The 24,058-nt window shown below is 41.4% G+C and overlaps 1 protein-coding gene, 1 long non-coding RNA gene and 1 other non-coding gene across 3 annotated transcripts in view; all 3 read right to left on the bottom strand.

Moving 5' to 3' along the window:
* The window catches only part of LOC141771234 (uncharacterized), a 174,379-nt gene that overhangs the window by 69,603 nt on the left and 80,718 nt on the right, over positions 1 to 24,058 (bottom strand). The window lies entirely within an intron of this gene.
* LOC141771231 (solute carrier family 25 member 36-A-like) lies at positions 716 to 21,251 on the bottom strand. The gene is made up of 7 exons (XM_074641279.1): positions 20,806 to 21,251; positions 15,793 to 15,957; positions 13,132 to 13,209; positions 11,395 to 11,495; positions 7,450 to 7,516; positions 6,419 to 6,708; positions 716 to 6,274 (listed from the first exon to the last, which is right to left on the bottom strand). The coding sequence occupies exons 1-7, from the start codon at positions 20,844 to 20,846 to the stop codon at positions 6,081 to 6,083; spliced, it is 936 nt and encodes a 311-aa protein (XP_074497380.1). The 5' UTR covers positions 20,847 to 21,251; the 3' UTR covers positions 716 to 6,080.
* trnak-uuu (transfer RNA lysine (anticodon UUU)) lies at positions 22,259 to 22,331 on the bottom strand. The gene has a single exon. It is a non-coding gene; the product is annotated as a tRNA-Lys (tRNA).

The raw sequence follows: 24,058 nt of genomic DNA, 5'->3' as shown, positions 1-24,058 counted from the left end.
AGTAAAAAAACAACTGAATGGGAACAGAAAGTTATTTGTGGATCATAAACAAGATCATTACAGAAACTTGTCACTTTATGCAGCCGTGTAAATACATGCATGCATTGACTGACAATTCCCCCATTTTTTTTAATCAAAATCTTGACACATACTATAGACCAATTCACAGTATTAAACATAAACAGTTCAAATGTACAGGTTATTGTATGAAGCGTGCAAATATGCAGAGAGTTGAGCTGCAGGATGAGGGCTGTATTTTCAAATTCTGGTGTTTTTGCCTTCTCCAGAGAACTGCCTACCCTGGACTACCACTTGAATTGCAATATGCTAAAAGGTTATTATGGAACTTTACCCACTGACACCAAAAATATAATGGCTACCCCAGCTTTAATGGTCACTATATTGACTTATCAACTTTTAACATCTTTTAAAAGGGGCTAAATATGGGATTGGGAGCATTTCTATATCCTCTCAAGGGCTCTCAGCTAACGGTGCTAGCAGTAGAAAACATGGTGAAAGTGCTGACAGAGATAATAGTGTTAACCTGAGGGGGAACTGGAGGGTGGGCGTCTGTGTGAAAGCAACAAGAAATGCAAAGAATGTGAGAAAACAAGTTATCAATTTCAGACGATTGTGCCAAACTATGAAAAACTGATATCAGACAACAATAAGTAACAGAGTTTTATGTTCTCAGTAAGAGATCCCGACACATCAATATGCTTGCACTCTTTCCATTTTATTGGCTATTTGTTTTACAAAAACAGGTATGAGAGAATGCATAGGCCGAGCCACACTCACAGCGGGCTCATATCGATGACGACATGGAAAAAAACAAAAGGGCGTCAGGAAAAGGCAACGATTTATTTAAAAAGATAAAAACAACACTGTTTTGCAGCTATTCTTCTGAGTGCATACATACTCCTATTGTCTCTCACACACACAAGACACGACCGAATGACATAGGATTGTCATTTCAGCAAGCACACGCCAAACACATACTCACATTTACTGGCACACGATGCAAACATGTGGGTGCAAAAAGAAGAACCGTGGGATGAAGGGAATAATGCATCATTATGACAGACACCGATACAAGTGAACGAGAGGCATTTAACCATACAGTTAAAGGTACAGTGTGTAGGATTTGGAGGCATCTAGCGGTGTGGTTGCAGATTGCAACCAACTGAGTACCCCTAAGCTCACTCCTCCCTTTCCAAGACTGCAGTAACGTGAGCTGCTGAGTGCAAAACCGCGTTAACGCTGTTCGCCTCGCTCAGATCCTCACCATAATAACACTACTTTAGGAGCATTGGAAGTCAGATGGCAGCTGGCGGTACCACGGTTTTGCACTCCGCGGCTCACGTTACCGCAGTTTCACAAGCATGTTGGAGAACTACCTTCAGGTAACAGAAAAACATGAAAGGCTCTCTCTAGATCCAGAGTTTGGTTTGTCCGTTCTGGGCTGCTGCAGAAACATGGAGGAGCAACATGGTGGACTCCATGAAGAGGACCCGCTCCCTATGCAGATATGAAAGGCTCATTCTAAGCTAACAAGAACACAACGATTCTTAGTTTCAGGTGATTACGCGCTAATGAAAACATAGTTATGAATATTATATTCCATTTCTGCTAATAGATCCACCAAAATGTTACACACTGTTCCTTTAAAGAAATCAGATACAATGAACTCACACTATCTGCATAGACTGTCTATCCGTCCTGTTTTAAAGCCAGCACCAATCCCTACTAGCAGCGCTCCATGGACTCCCGTCTCACTACACCAACTGTGTTGATGCTACTACTGTGTGTAAGCCTTAATACATCTCTGAGAAGATTCGCACAATGAGCCTTATCTACCGCATCCTTCATGAGGGCAGTAAAACTGAAATGTGTCAATACATTTCAGTGGAGAAAAGCATACACTGCACACTGACATACGATGGGGCCTCATGAGAAAGCGAGGGTAGAGACAGAGCGCATTTAAGTCCTGCCCACACCGGAGGGGAAAACATTTCATCGCTATCCATTGACTTTGTATTGCGTGAAGGTTTCGTCTGCTAGCAAACAGCAGAAAAATGCCTAAAAGCTGCTGTGTGGTGGGATGCACTACAAACAGGGGGAAGAACCCAGAACTAGTTTTCTTTTTTGTGACTGTGTGTGTACATGGGAAGTGAGCGAGCAACTCTATCGACTCCGATCCAAGCAGGAAAAGTTAACAGCGTTTGGTTTGTCCCTTCTGGGCTACTGTAGAAACATGGTGGACTGCGTGAATGAAGTAGATATGAACGTCTCATTCTAAGCTAACGAAAACACGATTCTTATTATCAGGTGATTATACACTAAAGAAAACATACTACCAATAGATCCCCGAAATATGACACACTGCTCCTTTAAGCTAAAGCTTTTTGACAGTATGCAACTTGTGGAATGTGGAGACATCAGTAAGCTATGCAGGAATATGTTTGCAAGTGCCTTAGCTAACTGACAGTAACTTGCTAACACATAGCTAACAGCTAACTATCATTTTAGTTTTCAACGTCACCCCGACGGCAGGGTGCTAATATAATCTTTTGACATGCTAAATCTGACATTTTTTTAGCCAGCTACAGGCGTTTTGGTAGCGTTTCAGTCATTGGTTGCATATAGTGACGCTAGTTGTTTTCCCCTCTGGTGGGCGTGGTTTTCAAAGTGTGACGCGTTGCTACCCGTCTCTATAGAGAGGCCTTCCGGTGGACCACCGTGGGTCTTATTTCAGAATAAATATGAACGGTAGTCAATTTAAAATGCGCCGTGAATCACACATATGATGTTTGTCAATTTAAAAGATTATTTTACAAATCAAGAAAGCTACAGTTTGTTGTAAAACTGTTGAAGTATAAGACGGTGAAAATACGTAATTAGAAAGACGACACACCCCAAAAATCACCTAAGTGACGCCTCTCTCGCTGAAGCTACGATGCCTGTGTGTTTCATACTGGGATGAACTCACACCGGCAACGGGTCTCGCTCGTTCTTTCGCTTCCCGGCCGATAGAAAGAGTCGCTCGATAAAAAACATCAGGTGAGATAACATTACATTTGTTGGTGGACATAGCTAAGTTAGCTAGCTAGCTAGCGTTGGTGACGTATATTGTGCAAGACGAGAGATGTAGTTCACACAAAACTAAATGATACTACGACAAACAGACTTTCTTGACAAGCAAAATTAACTTCTTAATTGACATCATATGTGTGATTCATGGCGCAATTCAAACTGGATAAAAAAAAAAAACCTTTGTCTCTCGCTGTTGACTACTGTTCAGATTTTTTCCGGACTACCGGAAGGGGTGGGACTTCGATTCTCAAAAGTTAAGCACACTGCAGGATAACGGCAGCAGCTCATGCTGTTAGAAGGGAGACGATCAGGTGTGTTAGCATTGTGGGCTGAGCTTTAAGTTTGCAGTGAAAACGCACACAGTCATCAACAGGCTAGGTTCTTGTGTCATGTGATTACAGAGGGACAGTTACTACTGTGGTTAATAGGATAAAGGAGGCAACAGCAAAACACTGTTTCTGTCTGTTGTACTGTTTGAAACAAAAAATGCAGAAAAAAAGCAGAGAGTAGGTACCTTTCCTTTCCATGACAACAATACATAAAACACTGACAAACAAATGAGCTGTTTCATGTTTTAAACTGTAATGCAGTTCATCAAACAACAACTGAATAAGGGAATCAACAAAATAGTTACCGTTCGTTTTTTTCATACTGGTCTGCATTGTATTAATGTGCGCTTATGAAGAGCATATTCCTGTCCACTTCCTCCTCACACACTGACCAAACTGTACAACAAGTTTCCAGAGTAAACTCAAGAGGATTGTCCTCGCCTGTAAAACTAGCCTGGATTCTCCAACTGAGGGAAAACAAACAATGTGAGATGAGTATTCTAGAGAGAGACATTGAAAAAGTGCTGTAAGGTAACAACTAACAGGTTAATCTCTCCTCCAAATGCCATTTCTGAGCAGAAAAATGCAACACAATCACGTTAGGTAGGAATTTTATATTGCTTTCTATTTGTTAATCATATTTATTTTTAATTTAACAACATGGTCAGTGTCTTACTTCCTTGCCTTTAGTAAAGTTATTCCTCTTGTTTATTTACATTCCAGTAGTTAGAACGGTGATTATATTATGGTTTAGTTTGGGGACTTTTTACCCTCCATCTAGCCTTAGTGATTAGTCTTCTTCCACACGCGGTTAACACAAACACAAACAGGTTCAGAGGTCGATGTCAAGCAGATATCAACCGTGAAGGTATTTAGTGTAACTAAATGTGTAAATGCATGTCTTGCATTGTGAGGAGATCGCGACCAGTATTTGGGATGCTGAATGTGTCTACGTTTACGATGTGTAAAAGGTTAACTAAGGGGCTCCTGTAATCACACAATACCAGTGTACGACTCTACATCTCTATGACCTTTATTGTGACGGGTCAACCAGAGCTCCATCTCCTCTTAAGCTGTGTTCACACCAAGAGCCAAGCGAAATTTTGCCTTGCTTCAGTTGGAGCGTCTTGTCTCCATAGATACCAACAACTTCTCTTTCCGCCATTTCCTCCAGCAACAATGGAAGAAATAGCCCCTGTTGCTGCTTTGAACATGTTGTGGAAGTCCCAGATATGTCAGAAAACCAAACGCCGCCGTGTCTGGGTTCGTAATGTCACCTGGTGGCGAGCTGTATTCACATACAGTGACATTGCACTGACTGTATCTAACAAGCAACACGTTGCTACTGCGCTATGAACCCGAAATAAACAGACTCTGCTGTGATTTAATTGCAATAAACGGATAAAAAGTATGCCGAAATAACAACATAACAATGCCGATTTGTAAAAAGTCAGAATTCATACTTTGTCAAGCCTGTCCGCAAGACGACAGTCAAACAACTTTTAAATTTCTTGTTTTCTGAATAGAGTTCGGATCAATCAGTGCCGGTCTTTGCAGCTGCACCATCAATTTCTCAAGATAAAGTCATCTTGACAGTCTGTGGTTTATACGCATACAATTATACACAGACTTTCGTCCTGTCTCTGAACAGATATGATGTACTATCGTAGCTCTGGGTGACCACAGGCAGTTACAATATCTTTTTCCTCCATTTCTGATTCAACAAGGTCAGGACGTGAGTGACGACAGGAGGAGAATCTCAACACTTATGGGCTTTCGCGACACAGCGTCAGGCGAATTTCTCGCTCGAGTTGAAATATTTCAACTCCTGCTAATGACGCGTGTTTGTGTCGCATCATTCACGTCACATGGCGCGAATTTGCGTCTATTCGTCTCTTTGCATTGACTTTGTATGTTACTGCGCTGCGCAAAACGTTTTGCTTCGCTCTTGGTGCGAACACACCATAACAGCCATTGTGCATCTCAGTCTGCATCACATTTTCACACAAGGCACGTCTCCCATCCACCTTTCCCCTCCGTTTATTCTACCTCAACAAGCCTCAAGCACCGATTGCTTCTTCACTAACTTGAGAGCTCCCCGTCAGATACTCACCACCGAGTCTGGCATCGTTGTATTCTGGTTCTCTGACGGATGCAGGGAATACTGCATGATACTAATAAAATATTTTAAAAACTGATCATCAGCATGACGGCAAAGCCTGCTGCTGGAGGGGGTCTTATATCCACTAGGTAGTAAGGATGGGAATTACTGTCCTTCTCTTTCATTATTAGTACTGTTAGAGGCAGAATATACTGTAACTCGTTCTTCAGCGCTCTGAATCTGAGCTTCCAGAAGCAACGCATATAACCGAAGGGAGAATTAAAATAAAATAGGGCAACCATTTCAATGCCACTACTAAACATAGATCCCCAAACCAATGTGAGGAACGTCTCCTCCCTGTGCCAGACCCTCTGGTTATAAAACAAAACTCCCAACTTATTTTTAACAACCGCTCGCGTCACTGAGACAAAAGGTCACGGTGTCGTCTCTGTCCTCTTCTGGCGAGCGGGCTGTTGTGCTGGCTGGTGTGCAGTCGGCTCTCATTCTCCGAACAGGGACAGGGTTACATATACTGTCTACGTGGGTGAGGGAAGACGTTAACGGTTCAGGAGGTAGACCACCAGCTCGTAGGTGCACATCATGATGGCGGTGTTGGGGATTTGTCGTACCAGGTGGGTGGTGAGGCCGCGATAGAGGGCGCGGTAGCCCTCCTCTTTGGGCACTGTTGTTAGAGTCTGGAAGAAGGACTTATACTTGGTGCCTTCCTCGCGTAGCCTGGTGCGGATCACTTCTGCAAAGCAAAGAAGAAAGGGAAGCGTTAAAAAGGAAAAGAAGCGACAAATCAGTTGATATCAGCCATAGACTGCACTTCAGCGTTGACTTCACTTCTTAGTAGCCGCCTGATATCAGCTAACCGCTGAGCACAAACTCTCACCATGAGGATAAGCGATAGTGGTGGCACAGGTCTTGGAGGTTGCAGCAGCGAGCATCATCCCAATAAAGTCTGAAGCATTTTTGGATGTCTCCTCTTCCTCGTCCATGTTCTGCAGTGCTTTGGCCTCCATGAGGCGCCGTTTGATGTTTTCATAGATCACAAAGTGGATCACAGTCTCTGAAATGCCGGCGTAGGATGCCGACATGCCCCTGTAGAAGCCTCGCAGGCCGTCCGTCTGATACACCCGCCGCATGCACTCAAACGCATTCATCCTTCGCTCGCCTCGATTCCTGAGGAAAAAATTTAAATATATAAATTTTTCACAAGTAAAGGGACTAACTTTGCCCATTTGAAAATTCCCACGTAGATAGTAACAACTAAACACGATAACAATGCAGATGAGTGTTAAGTCATGAAACATAATGTACAGACGTCTAGATTACATCATAGCACCTGAAGAACCAGTTTCCGCTCCAGCTCAATGTAAATGTTTACGTTTAAAACACAAGTGTGCATGAAAAGCTGTGCTCTTCTAGGAAAAGATAACAGCAGCATGACCTATACGAGTGGTAACGAGCCCAGTTATGTGCAGTCTAAATGTACATAACAGACATTAGGGTTAGTGTTATCAGATTTCTATTTTTGTGTTTGGTCATCTTGTCCTTTGGGACTCGATGTACAGCAGAGTACCGTAAGCCCCGAGTGACAAAATTACTTAACAACACAGGAAAAATACTAACTTTAAAGTATGGAAGTATGGAATTTCGGATGCAAGCTAAATGTTTTTGTACAGCTGTTTTTTTTTTTAAATATAAAAGGAGAATTCTGACTCAAATAAATATGAAATATCAGATAAATGCCGAAAATACACTGGAGGGGGGGGTTTTAAAGTTAGAAAATGAGAGTTTGTTCCTGTGTGGTCATGAGGAGCATTTGCCGTAATGAAAAACATATCAAAGAGCTTATAACAACTGTTAGCCCTCTCTTGAGAACTCAACTTTGTAAAGCTCACACCCTGATGTGGTATTTACCTCGCATCCAGCTGCAGACGGGTCTTTATGAGCCATATTGGATTGGTTGCTGTGATGGCTGTAAAACCTGTGGAGGAAAAAAAACGGATTACATTTAGTTCAAAATAATATTGTCAATCCGTCAGTGGTACAATAAACTGTCCGAAAACCAACACTCTGAGTAAGATATAATGTTCTTTATGCTGGTTGGTAAAGATAAAACAATGTAAATGTTTAACAAAATGAAATGTGAACAGAAGCTAGCCTCTCTATAGACTATCCTCTGTGTGGTAGCAGGGGAGCAACTGAATGCCATAAAAAAAATAAAAACTGCTTCTTATCCAATGACCTAGATGGTAGGAGAGTAGAGGACAGAAATGAGAGAGAAAACGAAGAACCAGATATAAAACGAAGCACATATCTGTGGTGAGAACTCACACAGACCCAAGTAACTCTTCACAGATGCAGCTAGACGGTACGCTACGGTAGAGTTAGAGCCTCAAACAGACACAGGCCAGTGTGTGGCAAAAATGATCGGCATGCAGCCATTCTACTTCCCATTCCACCGTTATCCCACTGGACTTAACACAGCGTATTCAAAACCTCATGGAAAAATCCCTCGACATAAAACTTGACACCGAGTTTTGAGGCTTGAGAGAGTTCAAATGTTGTACTTTTGACTTCTTATACATTTATTTGACAGCTGTAGTTACTGGTTAATCTCTCAGATTAACATTTTACAATAAAAACACACAAACATAAAGATTAAACCAGTGGTTCCCAGCCAGACATTTTGACTTATGACCTGTTCTATAAAAGCGGTGTGTAGTTGTAGCTCTGCATCAGGTTTCACACATCAAACAACAAAGAGAGATTTATCCTATACAATTCTCCCAATGATTCATTTAAATAACTGTTCAAATAATCCATTATAAAGATTAGAGAAAAGTCAAAAAACAGTTTTTTTTTCTTCTCCCATTAATCATCTCACAACCCCTCAGACTGTTCTTGTGACCTTTTGCAGGGGCCTGACCCCTACAGTAGGTTGGGACCCACCGGACTAAACTAGCTAACTGTATATAAAGTAGTTCAAACTAGCTCCACCTCGAGCTAATGTCATGTATAAATCATTTGTCAGCGGACATTTTTCTGCAGAATGAGCACTTTTAGTTTGGATACTTTGTGCTTCTGTAGTTTTACTTAAAGTTACTACGACGAACTTTAGTTTTGTGTTGATTTTGGCGGTCCCTGTGGACAGATTTGGTAGTGTTTCCAAGCACCAGAGTCCCTTTAGAAAACCTCTTATTTTACTGCAGCAGCGTCTGACAGTTTGACCCGCTCAGTCCTGGTTCAGGTCCTCCCGTGCCTCCCTTCCCTCCAGCAGCGTGGTGTCGGTGTTGGTTCCCAGCGGCGACCGGCGGAGCAGCGAGGCAAAGCTCTGCTCCTGGCCGGAGGAGGAGCAGCTGCTGCTGGGTGCGGCACCAGACCGCCGACTGCTGACACTGTTTCATAACCAGTTAAAAATTCCTCAAAGTAGGATTTTAAATGCAGGACTTTTAGGCTAACCTGACCCGCCAGATGGTTTGTTTACACAGAACCATCTGAGAAGCCGTCATTGGAAACGTGTTTGGAAAAGGGCACTTTCAACAAATACTTGGTAGGTGATTGGCTGAACCGTCTGTCAATCAAACTCTTACCGAAGCCAGTCGGGAGAAGAGGAAAGCCTTCAGTGCCGTTCTTTGCTTTTCTTTCAATGTAGAAATACTCTAATCACACACACCTTAAACCACGGCCGTAGCTGCCTGTAACTCCTCACAGGACGCTGATTGGTCCGGACACAAACGCGTGACTTGCAGCCTGACAAGAGCGATTTTCAGGTGATATGTGATCCCGCGATTCTCGCATGATCTGGCGACATTGAGACAATCCAGCTGCCGTGCAAGGTAACTTTTAGGCTGCATTCACACCAAATCAGTCCTCCCATTCATTTGATTTAGGGTAGTGCGAAGGGGGTGCCGGAAAAAACACAGTGGTCTGCGGCAAAAAGTTGAAACAAAATCAACTTTTGGAGAAAAACGCAACCTGGCGTCATGATGCGGTCACCGGCGATCCAGAGCTGTACAACCCAGTCACGAAGGTACAAAAGACGTTAGTCGTCATGCAGTCGCTTGGTGTTAATGGGCCATTAAGTGACACTCCCACCCTGCACTTAATCACCACAACGCCTGATTTGGTGTGAATCCAGCCTTACTTGTAATGGGAGTATTTTCACATTATTGGATTATGCAAATTGGTCATTTAGAGTTATGAGAATAATAAATCTCTAATAACACTTCCCTGTTTCAGCTTGGGTTCATCTTTCTACCAAGCGGACATCCATTGTTAGTCATGGCAGAAGCCAGCTCTAACCTCGGCTGTAGGTATCATGCATCACTGCACAGACGAGAATAATCGCAGCACTGTCGACTCCTCATCACCTGTCAGCTCGGCTCAGTCACGTCTGCAGAATACGTGGATTGCCACTGGAGAGAGACGTACCGACGAAGATGACCTTGACCGGGTTGTTGAAAAGTCTGAGTCACGGTGCGCTAAAAGTGGCACCAACGTGAACCTGTCACATTCATCCATATATATACACACACTAATACACACAGACACACATGCTGTAGCTGACTGACCCACATTGTAATGGTTCGGGATTCCCAGCTGCATCAGAGTGACACAAGAGCAGATCACCTTCCCCTGACATTCAAAGCGTCAGAGAATAAGGAAACTGTATTTAAATCTGACCTTTTAACATGTTATGAATTTTAATTAAGCCATTTTAAAGGGTAACTTTGGTCATTTTAAACCTATTTTCCCATGTTTTTGTGTCTAACAGTTTCTGAAATTGGTCCAGTATTGAGGGAGAGCGTTGCAGACGGCAGCTGCTCACAGGCTGCAATATGGTGCAATTGGGGCAAGCTGGCACCGTCATTGACGTCCACTAAAAGTGCTTGTTTTTGCCATGACAGGCTCTGATTGTTATTATAAATGTCTGACAACATTATGGAAAGAGTCTTGCTCAAGGAGAAGTCTCATTCTGAAATCTGGTGACGTTTTGCTGGAAGACAACGGTGGAATAGTAGAATACGTCCATGGTGGAAATGCGAGTTTGCTGTGTTGGGAGCTTAGTGTTATCTAAAAGATTTTCAATGTCATGGCTTAATGTTTACATGATTTCAGGTTTTGAAACTAATTATTTTTAGTCAAAACTGTAATCAGTAAAGTTTATTTTATTAGATGATTTTAATCAAAACGTGATAAGCCTTTTGGCCTCCCTTGCATATTCTATTATAACCGATATTGTTTTGTTAAATGTTCTTTTTTTATGTGCTATTAAAATCGAATCATAATCAAAATGTGGATGAGGTCTTTGAATTCGATGGCCGCCCATACTTATTTGAGTGTACGGATATTCAGATTTCACAACCAGACTTGTCCTTGAGCGGGACTTGAACACGATAACAAACAGACCGGATCAAGAGAAAGGTAAGAAAAATGTTTAATTTCTCTGTAGGGTCATTTCCATAATGTTGTCAGACACGCCTCAGCAATCTGAGCCTGTCAAAAACAAGCACTTATAGTGAACGTTGAGGCTACACTGATCGTTATCGTTTAGCGGCTTCTCCCTCAATACTGGACTAATTTCAGAAATTGTTGTCCCTATTAGTCTCACACAGAAACACGTGGGAAAATAGGGTCCAGGTTGAAAAATTACCCTTTACGATTGCAGCGTGAGCGATACATCGTCACAAAAGGTGATGGAAACAGGATAAGCTTGTTTTTGAACACAAAGAGTACACAAGGAGGGGCCGGTTACTCAGCATTTCCGACATGCATGCAGGAATTGTTCACACGGGTACGGTAAAAGCCACGCATGGCGGTATATGTCAACCTGTTACCTCACATACTGTATGTAGTTACCTGCCATTCCAGCCGACACCATGTGTACCTGTGTGGAGTCGGGTTCCAACACACCGTTCAGTTTCTCTTTGGCGTAGGAGTAGGCGGCAAAGTAGATTGCTCTGTTGGAGGCAAAAGACAAAACGGTGTGTTACACCGAGGAAAAACAAGTTACACATGCCATGTTTCTGTGTTTTAGTGTAAAGAAGATTAGTCCAAAGCAGCCAACTTTGTGCCTCCGGTTGCTATGTAGCTTATTAATTACAACACGTTAAACTGTCCCCATGTCAGGTTCAGCTTAATGAGCTTTAAAAATTCATTAAGTGTAAAGCCGAGAGCAGAACAAACAGCCTCAGCAAATCAGCCTGGTTACACAAAGAGGCTATTCACTATAAGAACTCTATTTATTTGCACTTAATTATCTTGTTTTCACTAATTAAAAAAAGGTCATAACGATCACGCTCATGTCTAAACACAACACTTTTTTCTCCTTCTAACAGCAACAATGTGCAGTCTCATTTGTACGATCACTTGTGTGCTTAGTCAGACGGTTAATGATGCTCAAAGCTCATCAGTCACACTAGAAGACAGTGTTTGTGTGTGCATTCATCTTTAGATCTGCGTCACAGCTCAGGAGGCCGTGTTGCCTTCACCTCCACCGCCCACCGCATCAGCGTTCATTCATGAAAAACGCTAACAAAACACTCTACATGTTCTTAGCACTGACACCTGCTTGTTGCAGCATTAGCCGCCGCCCACTGTCATTAGCCCCCACTTTGCTCCTATCATTACCACAGAGGGTGATTAATGATCACGACTGTTATATGTTATTACCTAGTACTATTTTCATAACGCTGTTGTTGCCATGTTTCAGTGCAGAAAACTGGTGAGAAAGCCATGAAGATGAATGAGACTGGAATGACCACGTACACCTAATGCTTCTGTGTCACCAAGTAACCTCAAGGAGTCCTGTGGTGGTGACATAACACCTCTGATCCTAACGGCTACGTCTCCCTGAAAAACAGCCCATGTGTCCAAAATAGTACTGAGCTAATGTGTGTGCACATCATATGTGACTGAATCAGCAACCATAGAATAACAGTTGAAATCATGGAAATGTTTGGAACTGATAAGAAAAAACAAAACAAAAAACTAAATTAGTATCCATATGTTTTCATGAAACACTGAAGCGGACTCCTTGATTACTATAAAGCGAAGTATTTAAACAGCGTTTGTATGGGAATGATTGTGTCCCAAGCTTTTTGATCTCTATAAGCGGTTGATCACTGTAACTGTGATCACTATAAGCGGTTTCCACTGTATATATAGTCAAATTAAAATGAAAGCACACTTGAGGCTGACAAAAGCACTGAACAGGCTGATGGATGTTGAATCATTTCAGCTGCTGGAAGTGGAGAATGTTTGACCGTTTGCTTGAAATAATCGATTATGGAACAAATTGCTGATTAATTTTCTGTCGATTGACGACTCGATTGTTGAACTTGCCTTTAAACACTAGAAGAAATCTTTCTGGGTTTCATCTGAGGAGGGATAATGATGATGGGGACACAATTTGGCAGATTTACAATTCCATCAAATATTCACTTAGTCAAAGAGGTACTGTGACTAACTAAGTATCTCTTTACTTGAAGACAACACTAACAGCTTAATAGTCTTTCAAGTCTTACTAAAAGGAGGTGACATCGCTTAGAATATGATGATGAAGATGAGAATTAGAGGTGAGAGGAGATTGCTTACCTGGAAGGTGCCACTCCCACCAAGTTTGGCCCCAAACCCCTGAAGAGAGAACGAGGTCCTTCTTTCTCTAATATCAACCTGAATACAAAACACACAGAAACAAATGTACATTATGACTTTATGACCATTGAGACAACATGCATGCTTCGGGGTTATTACTGGTGGATGCACATTATTTTTACCAGTGTTGTCCAATTTCTGCTGGTCTGATGTACAGCTGAATTTACAATTAAAATTCCAAAGATATCAACAGTAACATTCAAATTCTCTCTTTTCAAGTGTTTATTTGAATGAACCGCCGGGAAACTATTTATGACGATAGTTTGACACCGGATGCAGCCGTGCCACGTGTCACGACCACTCTAGTCAATGCTTGTGATGCAGCATGTTTCAGAAGCGGCTCTCCACTCTGCTGCGCTAAAAATATACTTTTTAGTATTGGTGTGGATATTTAAAGTATTAAACTATTAACACTATGAAGCGATGTATGGATCACCGTTTTGTTTGCTCTCATGAATGTGCGCGCGTGCGTGTATGATGCACACAGGTGATGCAATGCACATTCTAGCCAGTGGTTTCACACTACTCTACAACAGTTGGTGGCAACATGTCAAGAAACACACCGACGCGCCAATAAAGGCAGTGAAGAAGAAGAGTGCAGACATGGATGGTAAACAATGCAGGTTTCAAACTTTTCAGAAAAATCGACTTTACAAATTCATAATGAGGAAGTAACTGAATTCAACACATTTTGTTAGACTTCAAGGACAAATTCAATTTAATATTTAATCTTCAAATTTAATGTGGAAGTTGCCATGAACAATGAAGACATTCATTCAGCGGTATAATCCCTTTATTTATTTATTAGATTATAAAGACAGCATGGCTTTTCCTGTCCTTCCTCTTTCAGGAGCCAACCTTTGTATTGTGGGGTGTAACTTCAGCACTTAGGGTGTAGCGGTGTGGCATAAGAAAGTCTTGCATAACAACAGATTCCTAAAAGGACATGATGAACAAAAAACATTTCCAAGGAATAGGGAAAAGTCATGCAGTTTAACCAGTTTGCAGCCCAAACACTCCATTTACATTTACTCATTATTGGTGTTTGTGTACAGCTTAGGTAAATCAGACGTTGTTGCTCTTTCTTGTCTTAACACCCGCGGCATTAGGCTTAGTCGGCGTCAGTGTGCAGACGCTGGCCAAATAAACATTTTTTAATTGTCATGCATGCAGCCTTGCTGACCGCACCCAATGCCTGCCACATGTCAACAACGTAAGGTGATTGGTAGTGGCTGCAAACTGCATGTTTAAGTTATAACACTACTACCTTTTAGTTTGAGAAAAATACTTACATAAGATATGTCTGCTGGCTCTGTTTCTTGCCAGGTATTTAATCTGGTGAAGACACCACTAAATGAAACAACCTTAAATTGCCGGTGGGCCTTCTAGGGTTTGGTTGCAGCACTTTATTCAACAGCAGTCAGAAACATCTGCCAAACGTACTTAGTTCGGATGATACTGCCAGTCTACAGAACAAAGTCTCTACCGTTACAGTGATTGGCACTTCATATACTATGGGACATAGTTCAGTGGATGTGAGAAGTGGCGCGATGCCATCTAACTGTTTCTTTCCAGAGGCTCAGAGCAGTGAGGACACAACCTCTTTAGAAGACAACCTGACATTTTCTTCCTTATGGAGCGAATCTAATTTCCTTCAACATCACAACTGGCAGTCTACCCAAATAAAAGAGGTATTTTGGAAAAAAAATAAATAGGAAAAGGCGGCCAGTCATAACAGACACACGAAGGTCTGGAGGAATCAAAAATGTATGAAAATCTCACAAGATAAAGAAATAATAGTTGGATTTGTAATATAATTTCCTGTTTGGCTATAAAGCGACTGATGTGTGTGCGCTGCATGTGTAGTTCTCCCAAAGGGTGAGGAGTTGGGTTTCAGGGAGTGGTTGGCCTTGCCAGGGGGACGTCAGCCAGACCAAACACCAACAACAACAACAACAACCACAACATAGCGCCTGCTGAGAAAGGAACCATGGCTCTCTGCAGGCAATCGTCTCTGGGACAGCAGGGAGGAGGAACCGTTAAAACTCAAATTATCATCGTAAACTATCAATGTTTACCGAGTTGTAGGTTTAGGACACATTGTGTATAACGTAGGGAAGCCCACAAGTTCTAAATTATTTGCTTTCTGCTTGTCAAACATGGTGTTGTTGTAAAGTATGGTCACGAATGCAGCCTCTCCTCTCTGTCTGTCTGAGAGCTGACTGTACGAAGCCTAACTGTTTGGCCTAATCTGCAATGTGAAATTGAGCAAAATCTTGTAGAACCTCTGGCTGTGATGGCAGGCCTGGTACGGAGGCTATATTGAGTTAAATTATGATGCGTTCAAGCTCTATTCATCAAAAAGGGGAATTGGGTGAGGGTAAAATCTAACATTATTATGATGTGGACTTGTTTAATCTTTAAAAATGTAGTTTTTGGTGAGAAACTTGAGGCGGATCATCAGGGATTAATAATAAATTTGCAAAAACAGTATGCAAACGGTAATAAAGGAGTGTGTGTCGAAGTACATTGGATATATGAGTAATAGTGTACATAATGTACTACATGGCAGTCTGACAGTGATAAATGTTGAGTACTCACTTGAGGCAGTGCAGCGGGCCCGGCGGGGACATGCGGGCCACACTGGCCCCGTTGACCGTACTGAGCTGAACCTCAGACACATAGAGGGTGATGGAGGACGACTGCAGACGAGTCTTCACGACTTCCAGTGGACAAGTCAATATGGCTCCGACCGTGCCCCCACATCTGGCAGAGAGACAGAGATGGAGAAGGTGGAGGTGATATAGCAAACAAGTCTCAGCTGACAGAACAACACTGAAACTGAGTGTCCTTCTTTAACATCATCGGGATGGTCGGAGGTGTGAAAAGTGTTAAAGTTGTTGCGTAAATAAATTAGCCGACGATGTGTTTGGTGGAATCCTAACGATCCCTGGCATGTAGACTGGAAATGTGGGAGCGGAGAGCCGGTCAGGAATGCTTTGTGTTTCTTGGGGAATAACAACAAGCTTCTGTTCAGCGCCACACCACGTTCCAAAATCACAGATATAGTATATAGATTTTCATATAAGAATGAATCGCATAGGAATCTCATAACAAGTGCAAATACTTTTTGGGAGTAGGGCCTACCATCAGAAACATTCAGGTTAATAGAAAAATAAATGTTTGGAGAGATGTTATGTTTCTTATTTCTCATCAAAATCCACATGGTGAATTGTAAATAAATCCTTGAAATCATTGTTTTCACATCAATACATCCACAAAACTATGAGACAAATATCTGAAGACAAGTTTAACTTGTTGTCCTGTACAAACATTGTGCCACATCCAGCCTGGGGCATCAGTTTATGACAAGCTCAGGTAAAGTAGACTGACGAGAGAAAACCCAATATGTATACGTGGATTAAATAAAGTGAACCTGACAGGACTGTACTGGGCAGGGCCAGACGGGAGGATATCAAAAGCAAAGAGCGACAGCAGTTATCTTTAGTGAGGGTTAACTTTTAATCAGCACCAACGCAGTAATACAAAGTCCTGTGACTGTCAACACAGTTTTTTTGCAGAGGTAGGCTGAGCGGTGTCAGGCAGATACAGTACAAACTGGGGCTGCACGATTATTTTAAACAATATTGCGATCACGATTATTTATCACAATTATTCCTGCTAATTAACAAATCTTTCCATCAAAATAAGACTTAAAATAAAGTTCTTCTTCACCTGAATTCAGTGCATTTTCATTTTGCCCATCTGCTCTACAGTATACTACTCTTCTACTCTGGAAAGTTCTTCACTGTCGCTGCAGGGTACTACACATACAGCAGCATGACAGCTCTCCAAAAGTGAAGCCAAAACATTTTGAACGCCAGCTGGTGACTGGTTGTTAGATTAGGGAGCACTTGATTTGATATGCAGCAGAGTTTTCTATGAGTCGAGCATTTTAAACATCAATATCGCAGAGTAGATCACGTTCGTTGAATTGTGGGAAGCCAAAATTGTGATTAATATTTGCTTAATTATGCAGCCTTAGCACAAACCACAAAGAAAACAGGACATTGGCATAGGAATAGCATGCATAGATGCAAACTTTATATATAGCTTGATATGCAAAAAGTGTGTACATGGACTTAACACTACATGTATACTTTATTTTGCTAGAATTACTCATCCAAATTCATTCTAGTTAGTATCGGGAATGTGTCCGATACTGCCCAAAATTTGGGATTGGTATTGGCGAGTACGCCAGTCTATGCATTGATTCGATACCATCATTTATTAACCCAGAAAAAAAATCAACTTCTTCGTCGCTCCAAAACAGAAGCCTTCACTGTGCCGTCGCACTGGATGTATCATGGCTGCCACTGGCAACTACTGATTTAGAGCAGCGAAGACGAAGTGATTCCAGGTAGTTTGTCACAGCTGTTTAATAACAATATTTTTTAAATCACGCTGGTTTCGGATAGGTACTCGGTATAAGTTCAGTTATAGGAATTGGTATTATGAAGGAAAAATTGTATTTTAAGACAACAGCATGGAAGTCACTGCTGTTTTAAACATTTGTAAGTGAAGTGCTCAAAGGGATAAATCATGGTAAACTTCATTCCTGAACTCAGATAGTCTGCTGTAGCGGTGTAAGAAAATATTGTAATATTATGTTGTGTGATACTGTATCAATTCTCCAAAACACTGCATCGATTTGAAATTAACCTCTTAAAAATGTTCGGCCCGCCATCAGGCCCGGCCACTATTCGATCTTTTGGAGGTTGTAGCGGGCTCAGTTTTAAAGTTAGAGTGAAGTTACTGGCATCCTATGAAACAACAAACCTAAGGAATTCATTGCTAACAACCATGTTGGAGAAGAACGCTAAATAACGCCCCAAACTCATTAAATTCAAAGGGGTCCCTTGACCTCTGACCTCAAGACATGTGATTGAAAATTAGTTCTGTGGGCACCAAAGAGCCTACTCTTTACAGACTTGCCCACTTTATGATAATCACAGGCAGTTTTGGGGCAAAAACCATGCAGTTATTTGCATGCAGCAAAATGTGTTATTTTTGCCTATTCTAAAATGGTGTATTTCTGGTTTGTTCTTTATACTGTGACAGCTTCCCTAAAATGAAATTAAAAAACAAATATCGCAATATATTGCCTTGCTTACAGTATTGTAAGCATAGCTACCTCCACGTTCAGGGCTAACTGTCGTTGCTAACCAGTATAGCTTCACATAATGGCATGTCCGTAATGGTGTTTTGGGGTTTGGTTAGTGGCATGATGTTAACCTGAAGATTCATGTTCGTATGTTTGTGAGTCAGATGTCAGCTAACTAAGTTACAATGACATTTCAATGCATGAATGAAATGGCTGGTGTGTGGAAGCGTGTGTGTCTTCGTACCATGTGTGACATTCAATACAAAATATTACACTTAACATTAGCTACATCTGTGTAGAGTCTTCATTTCAAGAAACCGCCGGTGTTACAAGCTATCTGTGTGTCGGCCATAATGTTAGCGTATCAAAACAAAACGTGGGCAGATTTCCAGTAAAGGTCACTCATAATAAAAGGATGTGTTTTGACAGACCCATTGCAAAATAACATTGTGCACAATCATGCTTTCTTGCCTCCAGCAGACAGACAGACTAGGGCTGTGTATTGGTAATAATCTGATGTTATGATTCCTATCATGAGACAAGGGTAATGATTCAATATATCACAATATATTGAGTCATATTACCATTAATAAACAGTCCTAGTCTGCTGGAGGCAATGGCTCTGTCATATCCTTTATTCTGAGACTGTATGCAAAGTGAGTCTAACAGGAAATGTGCAATCATAACCTCTCTGTAAGAGTTTCAGACTTGATCTGACCATCCTTTTATTCTGAGTGACCTTTACTGGCAGTCTACCCACATTTGATTTGATTGCACTAACGTTACACAGATAGCACCGAAAGCAGGTTTCTTGAAATGAAGACTGTACACAGCTAATGTTAAGCTTTGTATTTCGTATTAAATCTCATACCTGGTATAGATGCTGTTAGGAGCACCGGAGGACAAAGAGGCACATGAATTTTGTTTCAGATTACCTGTCTTAAATTAAGTAAAGGGATGTGTTTTGTCATATTACCAGTAATACAGTCCTACTCTGCTGGAGGCAAGACAGAATGATTGTACAAAATATTTTTTTTGCAATGGCTCTGTCGTAACCTATAACCTGAGGATGTATGCACAGTGAGTCTTGTGCAATCATAACCTCTCTGGAAGAGTTTCACACTTCAGATCTGACCAAAAATCCATCCTTTTATTCTGTGTGACCTTTACTGGCAGTCTGCCCACCTTTGTTTTGATGCACTAAAGCACCGAAAGCATGCTTCTTGAAATGAAGACTGTACACAGCTAATGTTAAGCTCTGTATTATAGATATATATATAGTATATATAGACACACACACACACGCTTCCACACACCAGCCCATTTCATTCATGCACTGAAATGCCATTGCAACTTGTGACATTGAACGGTTGCACATGCATGGATAGAATTAGCCAGCTGTTATCGGACTCACTGATGCAAACACCTATCTTCAAGTTAACATCATGCAACTAACTAAAACACAATAGCACGAACACCCCAATAAAAACACCCCATTATGTGAAGCTTAGCAACGGCAGCCAGCTAGCTAGGTAGCTCAGTTCTTGTATGCATGTATGTAATATATTGAGTCATATTACCAATAATACACAGCCCTAGTCTGCTGGAGGCAAGACAGAATGATTGTACAAAATGTTATTTTACAATGGCTCTGTCATAACCTATATTCTGAGACTGTATGCACAGTGAGTCTTGTGCAATCATAACCTCTCTGGAAGAGTTTCACACTTCAGATCTGACCAAAATACATCATTTTATTGTGAGTGACCTTTACTGGCAGTCTGCCCACGTTTGTTTTGATGCACTAAAGTTACACAGATAGCACCAAAAACAGGCTTTCTTGAAATTTAGACTGTGTACACAGCTAATGTTAAGCTTTGTATTGCGTATTAAATGTCATACCTGGTATGAAACCAGCCCCTTTCATTCATGCACTGAAATGTCATTGTAAACTTTTATGTATGCACAGTGAGTCTAACAGGAATTGTGCAATCATGACCTCTCTGGAAGAGTTTCACACTTCAGATCTGACCAAAATACATCATTTTATTGTGAGTGACCTTTACTGGCAGTCTGCCCACGTTTGTTTTGATGCACTAAAGCACCAAAAGCATGCTTCTTCAAAATGAAGACTGCACAAAACTAATGTTAAGCTTTGTATTTAATGTCATACCTGGTATGAGGACACACTCACATGCTTCCACACACCAGCCCCTTTCATTCATGCACTGAAATGTCATTGCAACTTGTGACATTGAACCCAACTCCTGCAGGATTAGCTAGCTGACATCTGACTCACTGATGCAAACACCAATCTCCAAGTTAACATTATACCACTAACTAAACCCCAATACTATAAACACATTAATAAAAACAACCCCATTATGTGAAGCTATAACTGGTTAGCAACGGCACCTAGCTACCTAGCATGCATGCATGAGAACACTCACCCTCCAGCAAACAGATGAACCAAGGTGTCTCTTTGACTCATTATGGATCATATTCGAGAGAAGGCGTGAAGCTACAGGGAGGATAACGACCCCAACCTCGCACAGCAGATGATACTCGACACGCCTGTGCTTTGCTGTGTTGTGGTGGAGGTCAGTTGTCGTGGAGAGAAACGAGGTGTATGTAACAGCTAACTAAGCTAGCTGAGCGTTAGCAGCCCAAAGCTAACGGTGTTTCCAGTGCTAGAGGTCGACGTCAGAGCGGTTGGTTTGTGTCTCCTCCTGTTGTTAATACTTCATCATACTGTTGCCTCTCTAATGTTGGTGAATAATCCCGATGTTGCAGTAATACTAACAGTGGGACAACACGTCTCGGCCCTCGATCACGTTGATCTGAGAGCTCCTGCTGCGGTCAGGTCGTAGTGTTTATCGTCGAATGGGAAGCCACACAACAGAGGCGCTGATTGGCTGAGAGGAGTCACGTAGACCCGCCCCCCAGCCAGCCACTACTTGTTCACGTGATAACGCTTTTATTTTGAAGGGCACAACTACTAGTGAGTTTAGCTGATGTAACACTGAAGAAACCAGAAAAACGAAACTAGGTGGGTTACACAAGAAAAGTAAAAAATAATAATAATCACACAGTGCACACAGTGGCCGTAGCTGCGTAGCTGTTAATACACTGAATGTGAAATACATGTGTTTGTACAATATATCCTTTGATGCAATATACACCTCAAGTGCAACTACTTTTGTTTACATTTTATTTATTACATCTACCTTACCCTATTTTACAAGTGCAATTACCTCTGTTTACATTACATATATATTTTTATATTTTATACCTCTAGTGTAACACTTATGTTTATATTTATTTATTACATATACCCTACCTATTTTACAAGTGCAATTACCTCTGTTTACGTTACATCTATTTTACCTATTTTATTCCTCTAGTGTAACACTTCTGTTTATATTTATTTATTACATCTACCCTACCTATTTCCCAAGTGCCATTACCTCTGTTTACATTACATCTATTTTTATATTTTATACCTCTAGTGTAACACTTCTGTTATATTTATTTATTACATCTACTATACCTGTTTTATTTGCCTTATAACTGTGTGTGTTTTTTACCTGTTATATGTTTTATCTGCCTCGTTTAGTCTTGTAAAGTATTTGTTTTAAAGCACTGACCAGAAGTGGCAACTGTGAATATCGTTGCATTTAATACGATGACAATAAAGCTTTCTATTCTATTCTGTTCTGTTAAAGCTGCATAACTACTCGCTATGAGCATTTTACTTGGAGTACTTGACAGTTTCAGGTATTATTTCGCAGCACGGAGGTCCAATTTATCCAAAACTGTGTATAGTAAACCCAAAATGTGCCAATTTTGAGTGCTAGATAAGTGTCTTCCACAGGAAGAAGCTTTTGTCTTCAAAAATACTACCGCCCGAACAGGGACTTGAACCCTGGACCCTCAGATTAAAAGTCTGATGCTCTACCGACTGAGCTATCCGGGCTCTGAACACTGTAAAAAGTATAGTAAGTATTTGATTTTGCAGTACTGTTTTTCGGTGTGTGTTCGATCGGCGGTTCGATCCCCGGCTCCTGCAGTCCACATGTCGAAGTGTTCTTGGGCAGGATACTTAATCCCAAACTTTATCCCGAAGAAGGCTCACATTGGTGTGTGAATGAGTATTTAGACTAGATCCTGATGAGCAGCAACTTGTATGGCAGCCGCTGCCATCAGTGTATGAATCATGGCATGAATGGGTGAATGCTGAAGTGCTTTGAGTGGGCGGAAGACTAGAAAGGCTAAATGCAAGTCCATTTACCATGCTAAATGACTGTCATCATTTATCATCATTTATACTAGCCAAGACATGTAAACTAATTGCTTTAAGATAGGTCCCAATGTTCTCAAACCCTTAACGTACCTAGTTTTGTTTCCCATAGCCTAAAGTCACTTAAAGCTGCAGTGGGTAGAAATGGAGCAAATATGATTAAAAAAAGTTATTTTCATAAAACGGTCACTATATTCTGACAGTAGTGCATGAGACAGGTAATCTGAAAAAAAAATCATGTGCCTCTGTGTCCTCCGGTGCTCCTAACGGCATCTGCAAGATTTCACAGACCGGAGGAAAACAACCAATCAGAGCTGATCGGGAGCCTGCCGTCTCTGAGCAGCTGTCAATCACTCGTGAACTCCGATCAGGCGGTCAAACTAGGCAGCGTTGATCAAATATGAATCAATATTCTGTTACTGTAATGCCTATTTCTCTCCTCAAATGTTTTCAGAAATATCTTGTAGTGTACTGTTTAGCTGTAAATTGAGAAAGTTTGTGACCCGGCAGCCATGTTGAGAGCAGTTGAGGAAATACCAAGCACTGCACACCAGCGCTCTCTCTCTGAAATGACCTGTGATTGGCCAAAGTCTCCCGTCATGGGCTAGATTTTCTAAAGCCTGAAAACAGAGCCATGAGGAGGCGCAGAAGTGTAGTTATCTCAGTTACTGTTAGCGTCGATTTTGACCAGTGAAAATATGTTGGAGGTGCACGAAACTTCGCATAAATAGGGCCAGAGTGAGTGATTTTTCCCAGTTTGTTAGCAACTGAAACAATTTGATGTTCGCTCCCTCGGTCGTTTGCATTGCCTCCAGTTAGGAATCGCTCGCCATGGCGAAGTTTCGCGCACCTCCAAACTATTTTCACTGGTCAAAGTCGACGCTGACAGTAACTGACAGTTAATCAATATCACTCTCTTTATGTAATAGAGAGTGACATCGCTTGTAGTATATCTGGAAAATTTTCGCTCAGTCGCTGTATGTTAGGACGAGGATTAAAGCTGCATGCTAAAATCATCGTTTATCATCATTTATAGTAGCCAAGACATGTAAACTAATTGCTTTAAGATAGGCCCCTAGGTTCTCAAACCTTTAGGCCTATGTAGTTTTGTTTGCCATAGCCTAAAGTCACCAGATCACACTTAAAACATCGTACACTAGGTGAGGGATCATTTCCTGTACCCTACCTGTATGTAGCCTACCATTCTGACAGGGGATTACATAAGGAAGTTGAGTATAACTTACAAACCAGCATTCCTATTACGCTGATTTTCACTTCACTGTTAAGCAGAGTTGTGCTGTTACCCAGTATGACGTACCAGCTTGTTTATGCCACTTGGCCCAATTGTAGAAATACTGTCAAATTTCCATGAGTTTAATGGTCTAGGTGGTACAAATATCTAC

The sequence above is a fragment of the Sebastes fasciatus genome, chromosome 7 (assembly GCF_043250625.1).
Source record: "Sebastes fasciatus isolate fSebFas1 chromosome 7, fSebFas1.pri, whole genome shotgun sequence".
Taxonomy (NCBI): Eukaryota; Metazoa; Chordata; class Actinopteri; order Perciformes; family Sebastidae; genus Sebastes; species Sebastes fasciatus.
Note: the sequence above shows the minus strand (reverse complement) of the source record. Positions and strands in the feature narration are given on the sequence as shown.

Bases quoted from the DNA above. Each gene is read 5' to 3' on its own strand.
- LOC141771231 (XM_074641279.1), bottom strand. From the start codon at position 20,846: ATGAGTCAAAGAGACACCTTGGTTCATCTGTTTGCTGGAGG. The intron at 13,210-15,792 runs GTGAGTACTCAA...TTTTGTATTCAG, and splicing joins GGCCCGCTGCACTGCCTCAA to GTTGATATTAGAGAAAGAAG. The intron at 11,496-13,131 runs GTAAGCAATCTC...TGCCTCCAACAG, and splicing joins GTGGGAGTGGCACCTTCCAG to AGCAATCTACTTTGCCGCCT.